Here is a 17,916-nt window from a genome sequence, read left to right as displayed (position 1 = left end):
CTGGCCTATAGCAAGTGGCCAGGGAGAGAAGGTGGTGTGTTGGGACTCTTACATCTGGATGGAGTGGGCCCTTTACCTGTTTCTTCTTCTATTTGGGGATGGGTGGTCATCCCAGGAGTGAAAGCTTTTCTCTGTGGACATCACTGTAGGCTGCCTCTCATTTGGGGGTTTGGTTTGTTTTAGAGCCAGGGTATTATGAAGATGGGGCTTTTGGAATTCGCATTGAGAATGTTGTCTTGGTGGTTCCTGTGAAGACCAAGGTAAGTGTTTACTTATTGATTAAAAATATTTGCTATTTTTTATATTGGGAAGATAAAGACTTACATATTTAAAGCCAAGAACATGCTGTTCTGGGCCAGCATGGAGCCTCCTTTCCTTGATGTCAGAGACTTTCCTGGAAACCACTTGCCTCCCCTGCAAAGCCAGAAAACAAACCCTTAATGAACTGGGGCCAAGGACTGGAATTCATGGAACCTCAGGTTGGCCCCTGCTTGACATGATTTGGGGCTCTGAGTTTATTAGAGGTACCTTATTGTCATGAAGTCTGTGCTGCTAGGGGTGCTTATATAAAGGGCCAATTCCCAGCTCTCTTTCTGGATAATGAATCAGAATCTCCAGGGCAAGGGCCCGGAAGCTATAATTTCATCACACTTCCCAGATGATTTTTGTCAGGTAAAGTTCATGAACCCTGAATTATACCATGGGTTGGCCTTGTAGACAGTACAAGACAGGTGTTTCACCTGCTCCCCCACCAGTGTTACTAAGAGGTTGCAGGGTTTTAGGTGTAAGACTTTACCTTAAAGACCTTCCTGCCAATAAAAAAGTATCTTCCTAAGTCTCCAAGGAGGTTGACTGTGGAAATCTGTTCTCTTTTTTCACGTGGAAGTCACTGTTCATGGAAGTGGCCTCCCACCTCACTCCCAAAGGTCCTGCAGTGAACAGAGATGCAGCATGCTCTTGTGTGATTCAGTGTTGTCTGCTGATGGGCCTGGCTGGGTCAAGGTTGGCCACACAGTTAACTTAAAAAAAAAAAAAAAAAACGATTTGGGGGGACTCATGCCCCAGCAGAGTTTGAGAGCCCAAACCAGAGATGCCTCTGAGCCCAGACAGCCCATACCGTGCCCTTCCCCTCCATCCCAGAGGTTAGCCTGTGGACCTGATGCTGGGAGTTCCTCAGCACCCTTTATTTGGCTTTTCCTGGTGGCACAGGCTGTAGTTAGCCGAGTAAAGGAGCTCTTGGAAAGTGGCATCAGCTGTGTTTATCCCTGTGTGCCTTTAAAAATAGTCACCTGCTCACCACTTCTTACCTTGTGGTTATACTTGGCTCTGAGGGGTGGCTGTTTCTGATAGAATGACCATCTGGTGATTCATCATGGTCAAGAGTGGTAAAAACTTCTGTTTTCTTTCTTCTTCCACAGTATAATTTCAATAACCGGGGAAGCCTGACCTTTGAACCTCTAACATTGGTTCCAATTCAGACCAAAATGATAGATGTGGATTCTCTTACAGAGAAGGAGGTAATGGGTTAGTGTTAGTTGGGGGTGGAGAGCTGCCCTGAGTTCTCTAATTCATTCTTACCTTTTACTTTAGAGATCTAGGCCAATTGAGTCTCAAAGTCCTAGGTCTCCGGAGGACTGTCAGACCTTTTCCTATGTTTGTTGGGCCTCCAAATGGAGATATTCTTGCTCCTGCCAGCCATTGTGAGGGTGTAGGACTTTGTGCTTTTTTGGGAGGAAATACCTGTGCTCTTCATAGCTGCACTGAGGCATGTTTAGCAAACACAGGCCCATGTGTCTTCTCTACAAACAGCCAGATGGATGTTGGGGCCTCTTGGCCACTGCACATACCAGATTGTTTCTTGTGTTGGGTAAAACATTAAGGAAATAAGAAGCACAATTTATTATTACATGCCCAGTTTTTGTACAGATGAGGAGAAAGGAGGTACCTGCCCTTCTCTGTCACTGCTGTGGTTATTCTGGGGTCTTAAAACTTTTCACAAATCCTGGGGCACAACAGTTTTCACTTGCAAACTCAAAGAGTTACAGGTCTTGAAACCTCTATAGACCGGAAAGGCTAGGGGAGGTGGCGGGCCTGGGAACCTGGAATAAAGCTCGAGGGATCAGGTAGATGATCAGGTGAGAGCAGAAACAGGGGTTAAAAACGGGCAGGAACAGTTAGCACTGGGCAGATAAAACAGTTTCCAAAGTAGGAAGCTGACAGATGGGATTTTCACAAATTTGAGAGCAGAGCAGGGGTCAGGAGTCTGGTATAAAGCAGATGACTGGTGGGAGCTGAAGGCAGGGTAAGCATGGTGGGCTGCTCTAGGAATAAGAAGGTATTGTTACCTGAGGCAGCAGCCATTGGCCTCATCCCAGCCCAGGAGTGCCTCTTGAGGCAGGAGCATATCCTCAGGGAGGGCTGCTTAGGCTTGTTCTTGACAGCAAAGGAAAGGGCCTCTGAGGGCTGATGAGCTCCCCTTCCACTGGAGCTGTGGGATGGGATTCTCTCAGCTAGAAGCCTCTTCTACCTTTCCCAGCTCCCAGGTGGTGGCAGAGGAAGGGCATTCTTTCTGCTGAGCTTTGCTCTGTGCATGGGCATCTCTGCCTGACCATCAGTGCCCTTGGTTCAGCCAGACATCCACAGGACCCAAGCAGGCCCTGCTGACGTTGCTATATGCAGCTTGTAGGTGGATACAGAACAGGAAACTCAACACTATTGGCACAGTGTCATGTGTGTCTCCTCTCCAGGGAGAGTCGTTCCAGTGGTTCAGGGGCTCTTTTCCAGTCCCTGTAAGTGATGCTCCTATAAGTGAAAGGGAACAAGATTGCACAGGTGGGCATGGGAGCCACCCTGCTTAGAAGCCCTCAGACTCATGGGAACACATGTCTCTGGTAATGGCCCTTAGGCATGGCTTACAGGGTCTTAGCAAGGGACTCTCCTATAATAAGAAACTTTATACTCCTGGAAGCCCAAGGCTGTGGCTTTCTACTAAGTAATTCTAGTCATTCAGTCTTTCTTGTCCACATAAAGTGTACAAATAAGGAGGGATTTGTCCCGTGGCATTCCACTTCATCCATGAAATAGTGTATGAGGAATGTTAAACAAGACCATTTTCTCTTGAAAGAGAGTATTGTTATTAACCCGTGACTCTGTCTACCCCCATGACACTGGACATAGACCAGTGAGATGTTACCCAGCGGTTCATTGCTGTTCTTTGCATACCCAAATCATCAAACTATTCTTTTGGCCAGTTACTCTTTATAGGGCAGGTAATATCTTGTTATCCTGGATATCATAAGCAAGTTTCTACAAATAACAGTGGATGACAGTATTTAACATCCCAGGTAGAGTACAGTATTATTTCTTATGTCTTTGACTTACTTAAAGATATTACCTTTTCAGCAAAAGGTTCTTTCCTATATACCACGTAGTAAGTCTGGGCCTTCATTCTGTCTGCGGCTCAGTTATACTTCACATCAAGGTTCTGTCTGCCGGGCTTTTAAAAAACCTGGTCATGGCCCTTTACTATTTAGTCTGTCTTTTGCTGTCACTTAAGGGAGTTTTTAATTTTGGTCTGCATTCTCATCCTTTGTCACTGGATGGCAGCAAAGGACCTTCATCAGCTGTAAACATGGGCAGTCACACACTATGGGGCCTGGGGGTGTTGCTCACCTGCTGCACTGTCCCCCTCCTTCTTTCTCCCCTTCTCTTAACCTGGAGAGCCTTGGAAGTTTCCCTGTAGCCACAGGGTTGCAGTAGGATGCCGCTTTCGTCCCTGCTGTTGATCTGCTGTGGACAGTAGGCTGCCTCTTAGCCCTGCTGGCCATGTTGCGGACATATGGCAGTTCACCTCTTGACACCCTCTGCCTGCCTGCTCCCACCACTCACCAAATCCCAGAATTCCCAGCAGGAGCTAGCAGTCTTTTATCAGTAGGGACTGGAACCCTGGGTGGGTCAAAGGCAGTGGTCACAGTCCCTATGGGCTTGTGTGTCCCTCCTGATCCCCAGCTGGGCTTTGGGACACAGCTGGACGGTCCCTGGAGCTACTGCCTTTGTAACAGTATTGCCTCCATGAATGGCATTTGGCTCATGTTTACAACAACCACATCAATGGCAGTGCCAGTCTTACCAACCTTGCTACAGTTACCCCATGGAAAACGAGAAAGGGGCTTCTTATCCTCTTGGGAAAACTTGCTTCACTCCAGCCTTCTTCTACTCCACCCCAGCCACTGGGGGAGTTCATCCTTTTACCTTGAGCTTTCACCATCCAGTCTAGTGGATTGGCTTCCTCTCCTCACCAAAGAACCGAGTTCTGCCAGCACCTCCTTCCTTTTAATCTCTTTTTTGTCTTCTGCTATTGTGGCACATTGAGTTAAGGGTCTGAAAGTTGAGTTTGCCCCCAACCTCATTCTGCAGCACCACAGTCTTTGCCCACCAATGACTTGGGTTCTTCTAGGCAGCCTCAGTCATGAGACTCACATGGGCGTGGCTGACCCTAGTTTTTTTACCTTTGTCAGAGATAGAGGATATGTTGCTCAGCACATTGGCAGGACAGCTTCAGGTGTGTCTCTTAGTAGGAGTCCTCCCAGAGTCCAGGGGCTATTCTGGTGCCCTGCCCTCCTGTCACCCATTCCCAAGATGGTTCAGGTATAAGGGAACAAAGCCCCACAGGTATGTGCAGGAGCTATTGGTTAGAGACTTCTCTTTCTAAAAGTAAACTGTTCCAGGAGCATTTTCACCATAAGTGAGGTAGGCCTGGTCCCATTTGTTTCCAGGGAAATAGAACACAAGGAAATCTGTGAGCAGGGAAAAGGGTCTTTTCACCTTTCCTCTTAGCCTGTGACTTGACCACACAGGGCCCTTGCTTGTGGCCTGTGTAACCTTTTGTTAAAGGTGTGATGGTGATACTCTCTGTCCTTTTCCCCCCCTGCAGTGTGACTGGCTCAACAATTACCACCTGATCTGCAGGGACGTGATTGGGAAGGAACTGCAAAAACAGGGTCGACAGGAAGCTCTTGAGTGGCTCATCAGAGAGACGCAACCCATCCTCAAGCAGCATTAATACCTCCTGGTTTTTGTTACCGCAGAATGCTCTGGGGAAAGGAAGAAAGATGGCAGACTCCTGACATTTTCCCCCTTTCCTCTCCTTCCTCCCTACTTCCCCTTTTTACTTTAGACTCTTAAGAAGAACGGAAAATCTTCTATCCTCTTTGATATTTTCTTGCAACACTCAGTCTTTTATGATTTTTTTAATTGTTGAGAATGAGCCAAGAATTAAATTGCTGCACCAGAGGGAGGTCCCCACAAAGCTGTACACTTGATTGAGTGGGAGACACCCCAAGTTCTTTGGCGAGTGATGGTGAAACGAGTGCTCCATGATGGTCATGTTCCAGGTGCTAGTACATCATTCATGATCACCTTAATGTTCATGGGACTCTATTTATGATCAGTGAATAAAAATGTCAAAAACTGTGCTTTGTTTCAGCGGTCTCCTTCCTCACAGTGCTATCTCTTGGCGTGTCAGGCAAGCTCATCTCTAGAGCTGCCGGCTTCTGTGACACACATTTTCTAGTCGGAAGGCCCTCTTTGAGAAGTGACCCCTAGCTTCCCTGTATATTTTGTGGATTAATTATAAGTGTTTTCTTCTTTTCTCTAGAAAACCTAATACAGTAGGACCTCTATAAGTTGACCACCCAAGGGACTGTAACAAACTGATCAATATATGGAGGTGATCAACACAAGGAACTAGGCCTACTGTACTGATACGTACATGTGGTGCATGTCTAGTCTATGAAACGTAGGCCAACTAGAGGAGATCAATATAGGGAGGTGGTTAACTATAGAGGTTCTACTGTATTTTGGGAATTTTATTTATTTTTATTTTTTTTGTAGAGACAAAGAGTCTCACTTTATCACCCTTGGTAGAGTGCTGTGGCGTCACAGCTCACAGTAACCTCCAGCTCTTGGGCTTAGGCGATTCTCTTGCCTCAGCCTCCTAAGTAGCTGGGACTACAGGTGCCCACCACAACGCCCAGCTATTTTTTGTTGCAGTTTGGCTGGGGCTGGGTTTGAACCTACCATGCTTGGTATATGGAGTTGGTGCCCTACCCACTGAGCCACAGGCACCACCCGGGAAATTTTTTCATTTCAGTCTTTTTCTCACATTTTGAAATGTGTTACTGATATGCAAAAAAAAAATAAAAATTATAATGTCAAAAGTGACAAGTCTCATAATTGATGGTAGATGCCTAAGTCATCTCACTTGTATTGCCTCAGCTCTCATTGTTCCATTACTTGTAGACAGTACCCTGTGACAAATGTTTATGATGCTCATTTTGTAGACTTTCCATTAACTCATACATATGGGGACAAGCCCCAAGGATTGGGAGAGTTAACGTCCTTGTGACTTCAGATCATCACAGTTGGCTAGTAGACTTTTTGATCCCTTGGCTGGGATATCTGAGATGTGCCCTATGTTGTTGCCTAGGGTTTCCCATTGGCATTGAGGCCCAATTGCCCCTTTGTTCAGTAACACACCGTTTATTTTCCTAATTATCTATGTTCCACTTCCACCTCTGCTATCAGTATTTCCTGGTATCATCCCCAATAAACCATTTACATATAAATCCCTATTTTAAGGTCTCCTTATTTAGGAACCCAACCTAAGATATACTTCTTAGGTATAACCAGTATTATGCTATATATATTACCTGACTTTCCTTGGTTTCGGGACTCAATAAAATATCAAAGGAGTATTTATGCATAAAAGAACATATGTGCACACACATGAACATACACATATCACATTTACAAACATAATTTTGTACCTAATTTCCTTTTTTTACTTGGCAGTATATCTGAGTTATTTTTCCTATTGATATGTGTAGAGCTAATTATTTTAATGATAAACTATTCCATTGTATGGCTATTTTTTAAAAAAACTAGTCTCAATTAATTTTTCTTTTCTTTGGAGAGGGTCTTGCTCTGTCACCCCAGCTAGAGTACCGTGGCATCATCATAGCTCTCTGCAACCTCAAACTATTGGGCTCGGGCCATCTTCCTGCCTCAGTCTCCCAAGTAACTGGACTAGGCTCGCACCACCAGGCTCAGCTTATTTTCTATTTTTGGTAGAGATAGGGTCTTGCTCTTGCTCAGGCTGGTCTCAAACTCTTGGCTTCAAGCAATCCTCCCACCTGGGCCTCCAAAAGTGTTAGGATTATAGGTTTGACCCCACTGTGCCTGGTCTAGTCTCATTAACATATCTTTTATTTTTAAACAATAATAGGCTGAGCATAGTAGTTCATACCTATAATTCTAGCACTTTGAGAGGCCAAGGTGGAGGATTGCTTGAGGCCAGAAGTCTGAGACCAGCCTGAGTAATATAGTGAGATCCTGTCACACACACACACACACACACACACACAAAAGCCATGTATAGTGGCTTGTGCCTATAGTCCTGGCTACTAGGGAGGCTGAGGCAGGAGGATTGCTTGAGACCAGGAGTTCATGGTTGCCGTGATCTATGATGGTGGCACTGTACTCCAGTGCTTGGGCAAAAGAGAGAGACTCTGTCTGAAATTAACAAAACAATAATACTAGCTTTTAGACTAATTGTTTTCTTTTGAAAGTGTCACTTAAATCATGTAGAAAACAAAAAATCCACAAACTATTGTTACAATAGTGCTAGCTTTTATAATCGCCTGTTTTGTTTTTTTTTAGATCTTTATTTCTTCACATTGGTTTGAGTTACTGTCTAGTGTCCTTTCATTTCACCTTGCAGAGTTTCTTTAAGCATTTCTTGCACAGTAGGTTTAATGATAATGAACTCCCACAGGTCCCCTAAGCTTTCTTCACTTTGATCTTTTTCTTTATGTTTCTCAGACTTGAAAATTTCCATTGCCCCATCTTTAAATTCCCTGATTCCCTACTCAAATCTGCCTTTGAATCCCTCTAGTGAAGTTTTCATTTCACTTAGCATACTTTTCAGCTCCCAAATTTCTTTTTGGTTTCTTTTCAGGTTTTCTATCTCTATTGATATTTTCCGCCCCCCCCATGTTGTTTTTTATAACTTTTTCCACATCTCTTGAGTTCTTCCAGCATCTTTAAGCAAGTTTGTTTTGTTTTTTTTTTAAATTTGAGACAGAGTCTTGCTTTGTTGCCCTTGGTAGAGTGCTGTGGTGTCATAGCTCACAGCAACCTCAAACTCCTGGGCTCAAGTGATTCTCTTGCCTCAGCCTTCCAAGTATCTGGGATGACAGGCACCTGCCACAAAGCCCAGCTATTTTTAGAGACAAAGTCTTGCTCTTGCTTGGGGTGATTTCGAACCTATGAACTCAGGCAATCCATCTGCCTTGGCCTCCCAAGTGCTAGGATGACAGGTGTGAGTCACTGTGCTTGGCCTAAGCAAGTTGTTTTAAAATCTTTGTCTAGTATATCTACCACCAGGGTTTTTTTTTTTTTTTTTTAGGGTTAGTTTCTATTGTTTTTTTTCCCCCTTTGAATGAACCATACTTTCCTGTTTCTTTGTATGCCTAGTGAGTTTTTGTTGAAAATTGGACATTTGAAACAAATTCTCTCTGTTCACTAGAATTTGCTGTTTTTTGTTACTTTTATTGTTTGTTATTACTATTATTTGCTGTTTTTGTAGGTGGACTCTGTGTCAAGGATCAGCCTGAGGTGAAACTTCAGGTCTTCTCTGAGACTGATCCTTTTCCTGGGCATGTGCATTCATTTTTCAATTTTCTTCATATGTGCAGTTGTTTTTGAATGTTCTAGTCTTAAAAGGAAGGGAGAAAAAAGGGCACTGGCCCGTTAAGTCCCCTGGAAGTCACTTTAGACTGAGGGGAAGGAGGGCCTTCCAGCAATAGGGTGTTGTGAAACAATAGCTTCCCACCTCTTTTTCTGCATTTCTGTAACAGAAGCAGCAATCAGTGATCAGAGGACAGGCCCCTGATATTTGAACAGCAAGGTCGCTTTTGCCTATTCCAGCTCCTGTAAGCTGTGTACAGGTTGCTTTGTGAACATGTGAGCAGCTGCCTGCCAAGGGCCTGGTGTGGAGGATGGATATTTGCCTCTATGCTAAGAGCTAAAATTGACTGAAATCAACTTGAATTTACTGTCCAAGACTTCTCATGGAGGTTGCCAATCTTCAATAGACTTCAGAGTTCCTAAGTAGTATATGAGGCAGATTCGACCAGTGCACTTACTGTCTAGCAGATTCCTGTACTTTCTACTGTTCCACCTTCCCAGAATCCTCTCGTTACATCTTAACTCATATCTTGAATTTGAGTGGCTTTGACAAATAAACAAATATAAGCCATTCACCAAAGCATGGTTGTCAATGCCCAATGACTTTCTCCACCTGTGGGGAGCAGAAAATGAAATGAACCAATCTGTATTTGTCATTCAGAACTAGAGTGGTGGCAAAGAAAATGTAGCAAGAAAAGTAAGACTAAATTGACAGAATGCCTAAAAGCAAACTAGCCAACATTTGCTTTTGTTTTTATTCTCTTTCCCTCCTCCTTTTTTTTTTTTCTCTCTCTCAAGGATATTGATTCCCACTTGGTATGTGTGAGGAAGCTGCTCACATGGGAGGAAGCAAGATACACTCTTGCTTCTCAGGTTATATTGCTAAGACCATCAGGAAAGCCACAGGCATGCCTCCCAATAATAGGACATATTTTGTTTCATCAAACATCAATTCTCAAATGCTTTTTGTCCATACTTGCTCGTATTTCTAATATGTACATAAGATGGGACTTGAAAGAGAAATTTCTCCCCAACTAATAGAATGTATTAATCATGTTTCTGATCTGTCATCCCTAAGATCCCCCTTAGGACTCAGCCTGTTACATTTTTTGGTATCCCAGAGGCTCTCCTTTCTCAGGAATGGGAGTGGTGAATCACTCCCATTGGAGTTCAGACAGTCTGTAACTCAAGTGTGACAGCAATTCCATTGTTCGTTCATCATCAACAGGCTGTTAAGCCTGTTACTTCCTAAGGCAGTCTCAGAGCAAAGTTTGATTTAATTGGCTTGAGCCTGAGAAGGAAAGTTAACAGGTGCCGGTGCCTGGAGCTTCCTGCCTGGACCTGAATCATCTTGGCAGTAAGTCCAAGAGATGTAAACTAGGCAAGATGGCCCCATAAAGACTGAAGACCAGAATAAAACTCTAATGTGCCAGAGCTCAGGGGAAGATGGGGAAATAAAAATGTAAATTAAAAAAATCATCCTTCTTAACTTTTAAATAAATGATAAAAAAAATGTGTGGGAAAACGGGCATGATGCTAAATTTATAGAATAACTCCCGGGAAACTGATTTTGCTTCTTTGTTTCACTCGCTTTATTCCCCAGTGAAGTTTTATGTACAAGGTAGTGAGGATTCAAGGAAGGGGACAGATGAGGGTCCCTGCTGTGAACACCCCAGGGGCTGGCTTCTGGGAAGCTTATTCACCCTCTGGTGAGAAGTGCATCTGTGACACTGCCTGTGAGAGGGACCTGGCCTTGCCATCCCAGCTCTCAGTGCTTTTCCAGCCTGAAGGATGTGCCTGGTATCATTTCTCATCAGGCTCATTCTGGGTTAGGCGTGAACAAGTGTGAAAGGAAAGCAGTTTGTACCAACAAGTCATGGGGGAAGCATTGCCCTTGGTGTCTCCTAGTAGCTGGGGGTTTACACTGGCAGCAGCATGAAGACTGTGCACGAAGCACTTTGTGGCCCCTTTCAAGCATCAACTCCAGGACTGTTGGCTTGTGGGGGAGGGGGCAGGTATTGGGAGGGCTGAAGGAGGTTTCAAGGTTTGGCAGTTTTAAAGCTGATACTTGCTGGTTCCTGAAAGTAGCTGGAGTGCAGAGATGAGGAAGTTCACAGGATCAGTCAAATGCATATTCTGGCAAGGTGGATGGAACTTGTGCCATTGTGTTTGAATCTTTCCACATCACTCCAGATAAAAACCTAGAGAAACTGAGATGGCAAAACAAAATTCATGGATGAGAGCTACACCAAATATGGGTGTAGAGCATCTCTCCAAACTCTTAACACGAGCAGGTGAAGACTAACCAGTATGTCACCAGAATCTGTGCAGGAGGGAGTCAAAGAAAGTGGGAAAGATGGGATGTCCCATGGACCTGAGAACAGAACCCCAAAATAGCCATCAGGAGCTCAAAATCTCAGTGAGGCATTTGAGGGCACCCCCCAAACTGGGAGTGGTTTGCACTTCTAGTGGGTATGAAAAGGCTGCAGGGACTCAAGAAATCAGCATCCCAGGACAAAGCCCTCAACTAAGGGATGAGACCCAAATGGGAGCAAGATGGGTGCAGCAGAGACAACCAAGAAATAATGTTCATTTGGAGGAAACAGAGCCAGGAGATCTCAGAAAGTATTTTATTTTTGAACACTTCACAAAATCAACAACAACAAAAAGGCACCTCTAGAACGCCTCCCAGAAGTTCCAAAAAAACAGAACAAAGATTGAAATACTATGCAAACTTCAGGAAAATAAGATGCAGAATGACATTGTAGATGAAAGCACAGACACATGCCCACAAAGTGGATGCAAATCATAACGCTCGAGACACATTTATGGGTTTAAGAATAGTGTGTGCAAGAACAACATATGAAAGACAATTAGAAAAGCTGAGAAAGTAATTAAGAGAACTCAGGAAAAAATGAGAAAACACCAGTCATTTAAAATAGTGAGAACTAAAGTGGGAGGAAAACAAGACTGATGATGTCTTAAATAGAATATGAATAAGAAGAAAATGAAAAAAAAAAAAAAACCCAGAAAGAATTAAAGAGAAAGCATCAAATACAGGTAAAATTGTTAGCATTTATATTATAGGTTTTTCCAAGGAAGAAAACTAAAGCAAGAGAACAGAATAGTAAAAACTATAATACAAGAAAACATTCCTGAGATAAAGGAAAAAAAATTGAAACTACACTTTGAACAAGCATACCCCCATAACTGAATGAATATAGCCAGAATGGTCAACAGAACATATTATGATAAAATTATTGTAGTTTAAAGAAAAAGAAAAAAGAAATCCTCTAGTATTCAGACAAAATACCTAGTAACTTGTAGTAACTATTAGATTGTCATCAGAGTTTTTCACAGCAAGCGTTTAGGTCAGAAGAAAGTGGAATGACTTGGGGTTGTGGTTACAAGAGTCTTCATTGTAATTCAATAAGTTCCAATTATGTGGTTTTCTGTATCTGTGCTAGACTTGGTAATGCAAAGTTTACAAAGCAGCAGAACCAGCAGTGGCCAAGTGGGCAGGGTAATAATGAGTTAGAGCCAGTGGGATTGGCGATGGTGGATGGGAGAGCAGGACTCTACTGAAGGAGGCAGGAAGTCCCATCTCTAGCCTTTCTGTCATTTTCACAGGGAAAAATGAAATGGGATTTTAAAGAGGAGATGAACTTGTGTGTGTGTGTGGCATATCCCTGTTTTTAGACATTCATAATCAATTTAGCATTATACAAAACAAAACGAAATCATGTGTGACCTGAAATTGGTTCTTGGGCAGCAGCTGTGGCTTCTCACTGCGAGCTTCTTGACAGGCATGCAGTTGCCGCCCCACTCCTGACAACCTGGTGGCTAGGTGACTGCTCTGAAGAGGAACGGCCATTGAGCAGGCCTCACAGACACCTGAGGATTAGGTGTTCTCATTGCACACTCTGAAAGGAGAAGCCGCAAAAGACATGCTTGGTCACTTTGTTGGGAATCTCTTTCTCTGTGTTTTAATTGTTAGAGTGGAATCTAAATATCTCTTAATTAATTAATTAATTAATTTATTTATTTATTTTGTTGCAGTTTGGCCAGTGCTGGGTTTGAACCCACCACCCTCAGTATATGGGGCCGGCACCCTACTCACTGGGCCACAGGTGCCGCCCCAATATCCCTTTTTTTAAAGAGCCTTCGACAGGACCATATGAGGTCCAGCTTGAAGGCCAAAACCAACATCACTCCAAGTCCTGGTCTTCTAGCTCTTGGGCCAAGGATTTTTGCAGCAGGCAGAAACTGTTACATCTCCGATTCTGCCTTAAGTCCTCCATTCCTCTAATGCCTTCCTGTCTTTAGAATCTAATGTAAATCCCAAGTCTCTCCCTGCTCCAGTAGGAAGTGTCTGCTCTGTTTCTTTTTCATGTATTTCCTTCACAAACTGTAACTCATATTCCCTTTCTAAAATTTAACTTTTTCCATGTCACTCCAATTAGACCTGTTATTCCTTGGGGTCCAAAATTAGCTATTTTTCAGGACTGGGTACATAATAAATATTCAATAAAAAATATTTTTTGATAGATGAAGACATTCCATGCAAATTCACAGCAGAGTGGACGGTGGAGCAGAATTGGATCCAGTGCCACTTCTTCCTCACCGTAACCTTAGTTGGGCAGATTGTCTGTTTTCTCTAACCTCCTGTTTTGTCCTTTACAAAATGGGGGGAGTAATGGTATCTACTGATAGCATACTTCTGAGGATTTAAAACATTTTGTTAAAATTTCCTTTTTAAGAGATAGGACATTGCTGTCATCCAGGCTGGAGTGCAGGGGTGTGATTATACTCACTGTAGTCTTGAACTTCTAGGTTCAGGTAATCCTCAGCCCTCCAAGTAGCTGGTACTACAGGTGTGCACCACTGTGATTGGCTAATTAAAAAATTTTTTTTAGTGATAGTCTATGGTGCCCAGGCTGGTCTTAAACTCCTCGCCTCAAGTGAGCTTCCTGTCTCAATGTGCTAGGATTAGGGTCATGAGCCACTACACCTGACTTACTTGTGTGGATTAAGAGAAAAAATGTGCACAGATCAAACTGCGGGGCACTCAGTAAGCACTGATTGTTTATCATGCCAGGGTACCTATATTCTTCAACAAGGAGAGGTAATATATCCTGTTTTAAATTCTGTTTTATTGTCTACTATTTCGTCCTTCCCAAACAACTCCCAATTTTAATGTACCATTATTTTAAAAAACAAACTTTATTGTTTAGAACAGTTTTAGATTTACTATGAAGATAGTACAGAGAGAATTTCTTTATGCCTCACACCAAGTTTCTATTATTATTAACTTCGTATGTTAGTATGTATGTTTGTCACAATGAATGAACAAATGTTGACACACTGTTAGTAACTAAAGACCATCCCTTATTCAGATTTTCTCAGTTTTTACCTAACGTCCTTTCTCTGTTACAGGATCCCATGTTATGTTTACTTGTCGTGTCTCCTTACACTGTGCCTGGCTCCTGCTATCCAACATCCAATCTACCTAATTGTTTCTTAGACATTTTTGTTTTTGATGACCTTGACAGTTTTGACGACCTTTGACAGCAGTGGTGAAGTAGTTTGTGGAATGGATTTTCCTCATGTTTTTCTTAGGATTAGACTGTGATTCTAGGCTGTCAGAAGGAAGATGCTGGATCCAAAGTGTCATTTTTACACATCATACCAAGTGTACGTTTCATCAGCATGACTTTTCACTGTTGATTTTGACTTTGGTCACCTGGCTAAGGTAGAGTTTGTTGCATTTCTCCCCTGGAAAGTCACTGTTCTGACCCTTCTTTTCATACCATATTCTTAGCAAGGAAGTCTCTAACTGTAGGTACATAGCCCATACATAAGGAGGGGGAAGTTATGCTCAGCCTTCTTGAGGCCATGGTGTCTACATCAATTATTTGGAATTCTTCTGAACAGATTTGTCTCTTTCCCACATGTATTTCTTTACATCCATGTAGATTTTCGTATAGTATACCTATATACGTATATAGATTTTTGTATATTATTTTATATTTTGGGTTATATCCTACTGTATTTAGTTCTCAAATTGTTTCAACTGTGGGCATTGGCAGCTCTTTGTCTCATCTCCTGCATAACTTTGCTGTATCTCCATTGTGTGTGCGTGTGTAAGAGTTTAACTGCTTCTTTACCTTTTGGCTCCACTTGATGTTCCAGGCTCATCTTGTGTATTTCTTGCCCAATTCTAGAACTAACCATTTCTTCAGGGTGCCCTAGTTCCTTTGTTGGAGAAAGGTTTTTTAAAACCAAGATCTACTCACCACCTGGGTTCTTTGCTGCTGGATTTTCACTGCATGTAATCCTCTGAGTTGAGAGCATGGATGTGTGTGCAGGCATACGAACCCCTGTGTGTGTATATATAGATGCACTCATGTCTCTAAATGTTTTATATGTAACTATTTGTATTAAGCTAACCATGAATTCATAGTGACATCCTCAACTCCACCTGCCTGTGCTTATCTGTAACGTCCTGCTCCATCAGTGAGAAACCCGGCTCCTGCTACCCACCTCTGGTGTACAGTGCAGAGATACTAACGTAGCCTGCACCACGGAGGGGACGACCCTAACAACCTGAGAACAGCGTTTATACGCTGCTCTGTTTGCTTTGGTTTTACAGAATTCGCTCATTTATTTCCAAAGATATTTAGGTCAGCAACCCTGCCTCCGCTGTGCCCCACCCCCCACCTGTCAACTCCTTTCAGTGGGGTTGTTCCACACGTATAATGTATAATGTAGTTAGATCATTTTGTTGCACACTGCATTCCATCCTGGGCTTCTTTGGACTTCCTAAATGATTTTTTTCAATTTGCATACATTAAGGTCCATGCTTTGTGCTGGAAGTTTCAATAGGTTTTGATAAATGCAGAGTGTCGTGTATCCACAATTATAGAATCATACAGAATGGTTTCATCACCTGAAACCACTCCCCCCCCACCCCCCCCCGGCTTCACCTATTCAAACCTCCCTGCTTCTCTGCAAGCTCCTGGCAACCACTGATCTTTTGTAACGGTCTCTATAGTTTTGCCTTTTCCAGATATCGTATAATTGGAATCATACAGCATGTAGAGTTTTTTTAGACTGGCTTCTCTCGCTTAGAAATATGTATTTAAGATGCATCTATGACTCTTCCTGGCTTGATAGCTCATTTATTTTTATCATTGCATAATATTCCATTGTACAGATGACACCAGTTTGTTTGTACACTCACCTATTAAAGGACAATTTGGTTGCTTCCTAACATATTTCTTTTTAAATCAAAAGAAAAAGTTTGTTATTTTCCTTACAAAGGAAATTTATTTTCCTTAGAGAAATAACCTGTGAAAGAAGACTATTATCGCGGCTAGGAGTGTGGGTTCCAGAGCAGCTGTGTGTCCTCGGGTGTGAACACAACCCCTCGGAGGTCCCAACTCCCCTCTGTCCTGTGAGGTTTTTGGTGGCGTCTCCCTGTTGTTTGGTTGTGAGGACTGGATGAGAATGCACCTGTGGAGGTGTCCTGGAATAGCAGCTCTGTGTGTATGCCAGCGTCCTCCAACCCTACCCTAAGATGCCATTAAAAAAATTGGATTGCAGCTTTATTGAGATCTAATTCACATGTAATACAGTTCCCCTCTTTCAAGTGAGACACGTTGATGCTGGCGGTTTCTTTTCTTTTCTTTCTTTTGAGACAGAGCCTCAAAGCTGTCACCCTGGGTAGAGTGCTGTGGCATCACAGCTCACAGCAACTGCCAACTCCTGGGCTCAAGTGATTCTCTTGCCTCCGCCTCCCAAGTAGCTGGGACTACAGGTGCTCACCACAACGCCCACCTGTTTTTTTAGTTGCAGCTGTCATTGATGTTTGGCAGGCCCAGGCTGGATTCAAACCCGCCAGCTCAGGTGTATGTGGCTGGCGCCTTAGCCACTTAAGCCATAGGTGCTGAGCTGATGCTGGCAGTTTTTTGATGTCTCCAGAAGGTGTCTAAGAAGGTTTTCACACAGTCATTGTGACTCTAAGATGGATCTTCATTTGAGTTTTTTTTTTTTTTTTTTTTTGAGACAGAGTCTCACTATGTTGCCCTTGGTAGAGTGCTGTGGAATCACAGCTCACAGCAACTTCAAACTCTTGGGCTTAAGTGATTCGCTTGCCTCATCTTCCCAAGTAGCTGGGACTATAGGCTCCTGCCACAACGCCTATTTTTTTTTTGTTGTTGTTGTAGTTGCCATTGTTGTTTGGCAGGCCAGGCTGGGTTTGAACCCACCAGCCCTGGTGTATGTGGCTGGAGCCCTACCCACTGAGCTACAGGCACTGAGCCTCATTTCTGAGTTGTTAAATGTGAAACAAACATGTAACATCTTTTTTTCCTGGAAAATCTAATGAGCCTGCTTGGGCCTTGTGATCTGGCATTGTGATCTGCAGTGAAGCCCCTGGGAAGGGCTGAGCCATGGAGGGGAAGGGGTCTGTCTGCCTCCACCACTGCATGTTCATTTCTTCATCTGAGGGCCAGAGGAGTCTGCACTATGCCCAGGTGGGGTGGTGGAGAGCACATGTTTCTGAACAAGAGAAAGAGTTGTGAAGAAAAGGAGGACCGGTCGGGTAGATGGCTTGAAAAACATAAAGAATAGAGCCTGGGGTTTCCACGGCTGACAGCATCACATGCCAAGGGTCATGAGGGCGCTTCTCTGGAGATTTGGCACTGGGAATTTCCACACACCCTGCAAGGTGGGCACAGAGACATCGGAGGCCGCCTGTGTGTCCGTCCTGCCAGCAGATGGCAGCGTGGTCCTTTGGAGAGAGCACAGACTGCCAGCCCCTGAGGAAGTGAGTGGAAGGTGGAGAGGATGACCTGGGAGGATGCTCAAGAGCTTGTGCTCCTATACTGATAAGGAGGCTGGGATGTGGCTGCCACTCTGTGGACTCTCAGAGGTCATTGGATCTAGCCCATGACTGTAGGCAGGGACGTGGGTAGAACTCATTTAACAAAGATGGAGTGAAATGCCAGCTCTGACAGGATCCTCAGCTGGGTGTGATGGGAACAGGGAGATGCTTCCCATGGGGCCTCTCACAAAGCATGTGCCTTAACAGACACATGACAGGTCCAAAGGGGGCTACAGCTCAGGAGAGGTGATGATGCAGGTGGAACAGGCAGGAGGCTTTGC

At 43.7% G+C, this 17,916-nt stretch overlaps 1 protein-coding gene across 2 annotated transcripts in view; it reads left to right on the top strand.

Annotated features, from left to right (window-relative positions):
• The window catches only part of XPNPEP1 (X-prolyl aminopeptidase 1), a 56,971-nt gene extending 51,497 nt beyond the window's left edge, over positions 1–5,474 (top strand). For both annotated transcript variants that reach the window (XM_053583674.1, XM_053583675.1), the window contains exons 19-21: positions 184–260; positions 1,419–1,517; positions 4,934–5,474. In XM_053583674.1, the coding sequence (XP_053439649.1) occupies positions 184–260; positions 1,419–1,517; positions 4,934–5,062 (305 nt within the window). In that variant the 3' untranslated portion in view covers positions 5,063–5,474. The remainder of the gene's footprint in view (positions 1–183; positions 261–1,418; positions 1,518–4,933) is intronic.
• Positions 5,475–17,916: the final 12,442 nt, after the last annotated feature.

The sequence above is a fragment of the Nycticebus coucang genome, chromosome 3, assembly GCF_027406575.1.
Source record: "Nycticebus coucang isolate mNycCou1 chromosome 3, mNycCou1.pri, whole genome shotgun sequence".
Taxonomy (NCBI): domain Eukaryota; kingdom Metazoa; phylum Chordata; class Mammalia; order Primates; family Lorisidae; genus Nycticebus; species Nycticebus coucang.
The sequence above is the reverse complement of the archived record's forward strand: the minus strand, read 5'-3'. Positions and strand labels throughout refer to the sequence as shown.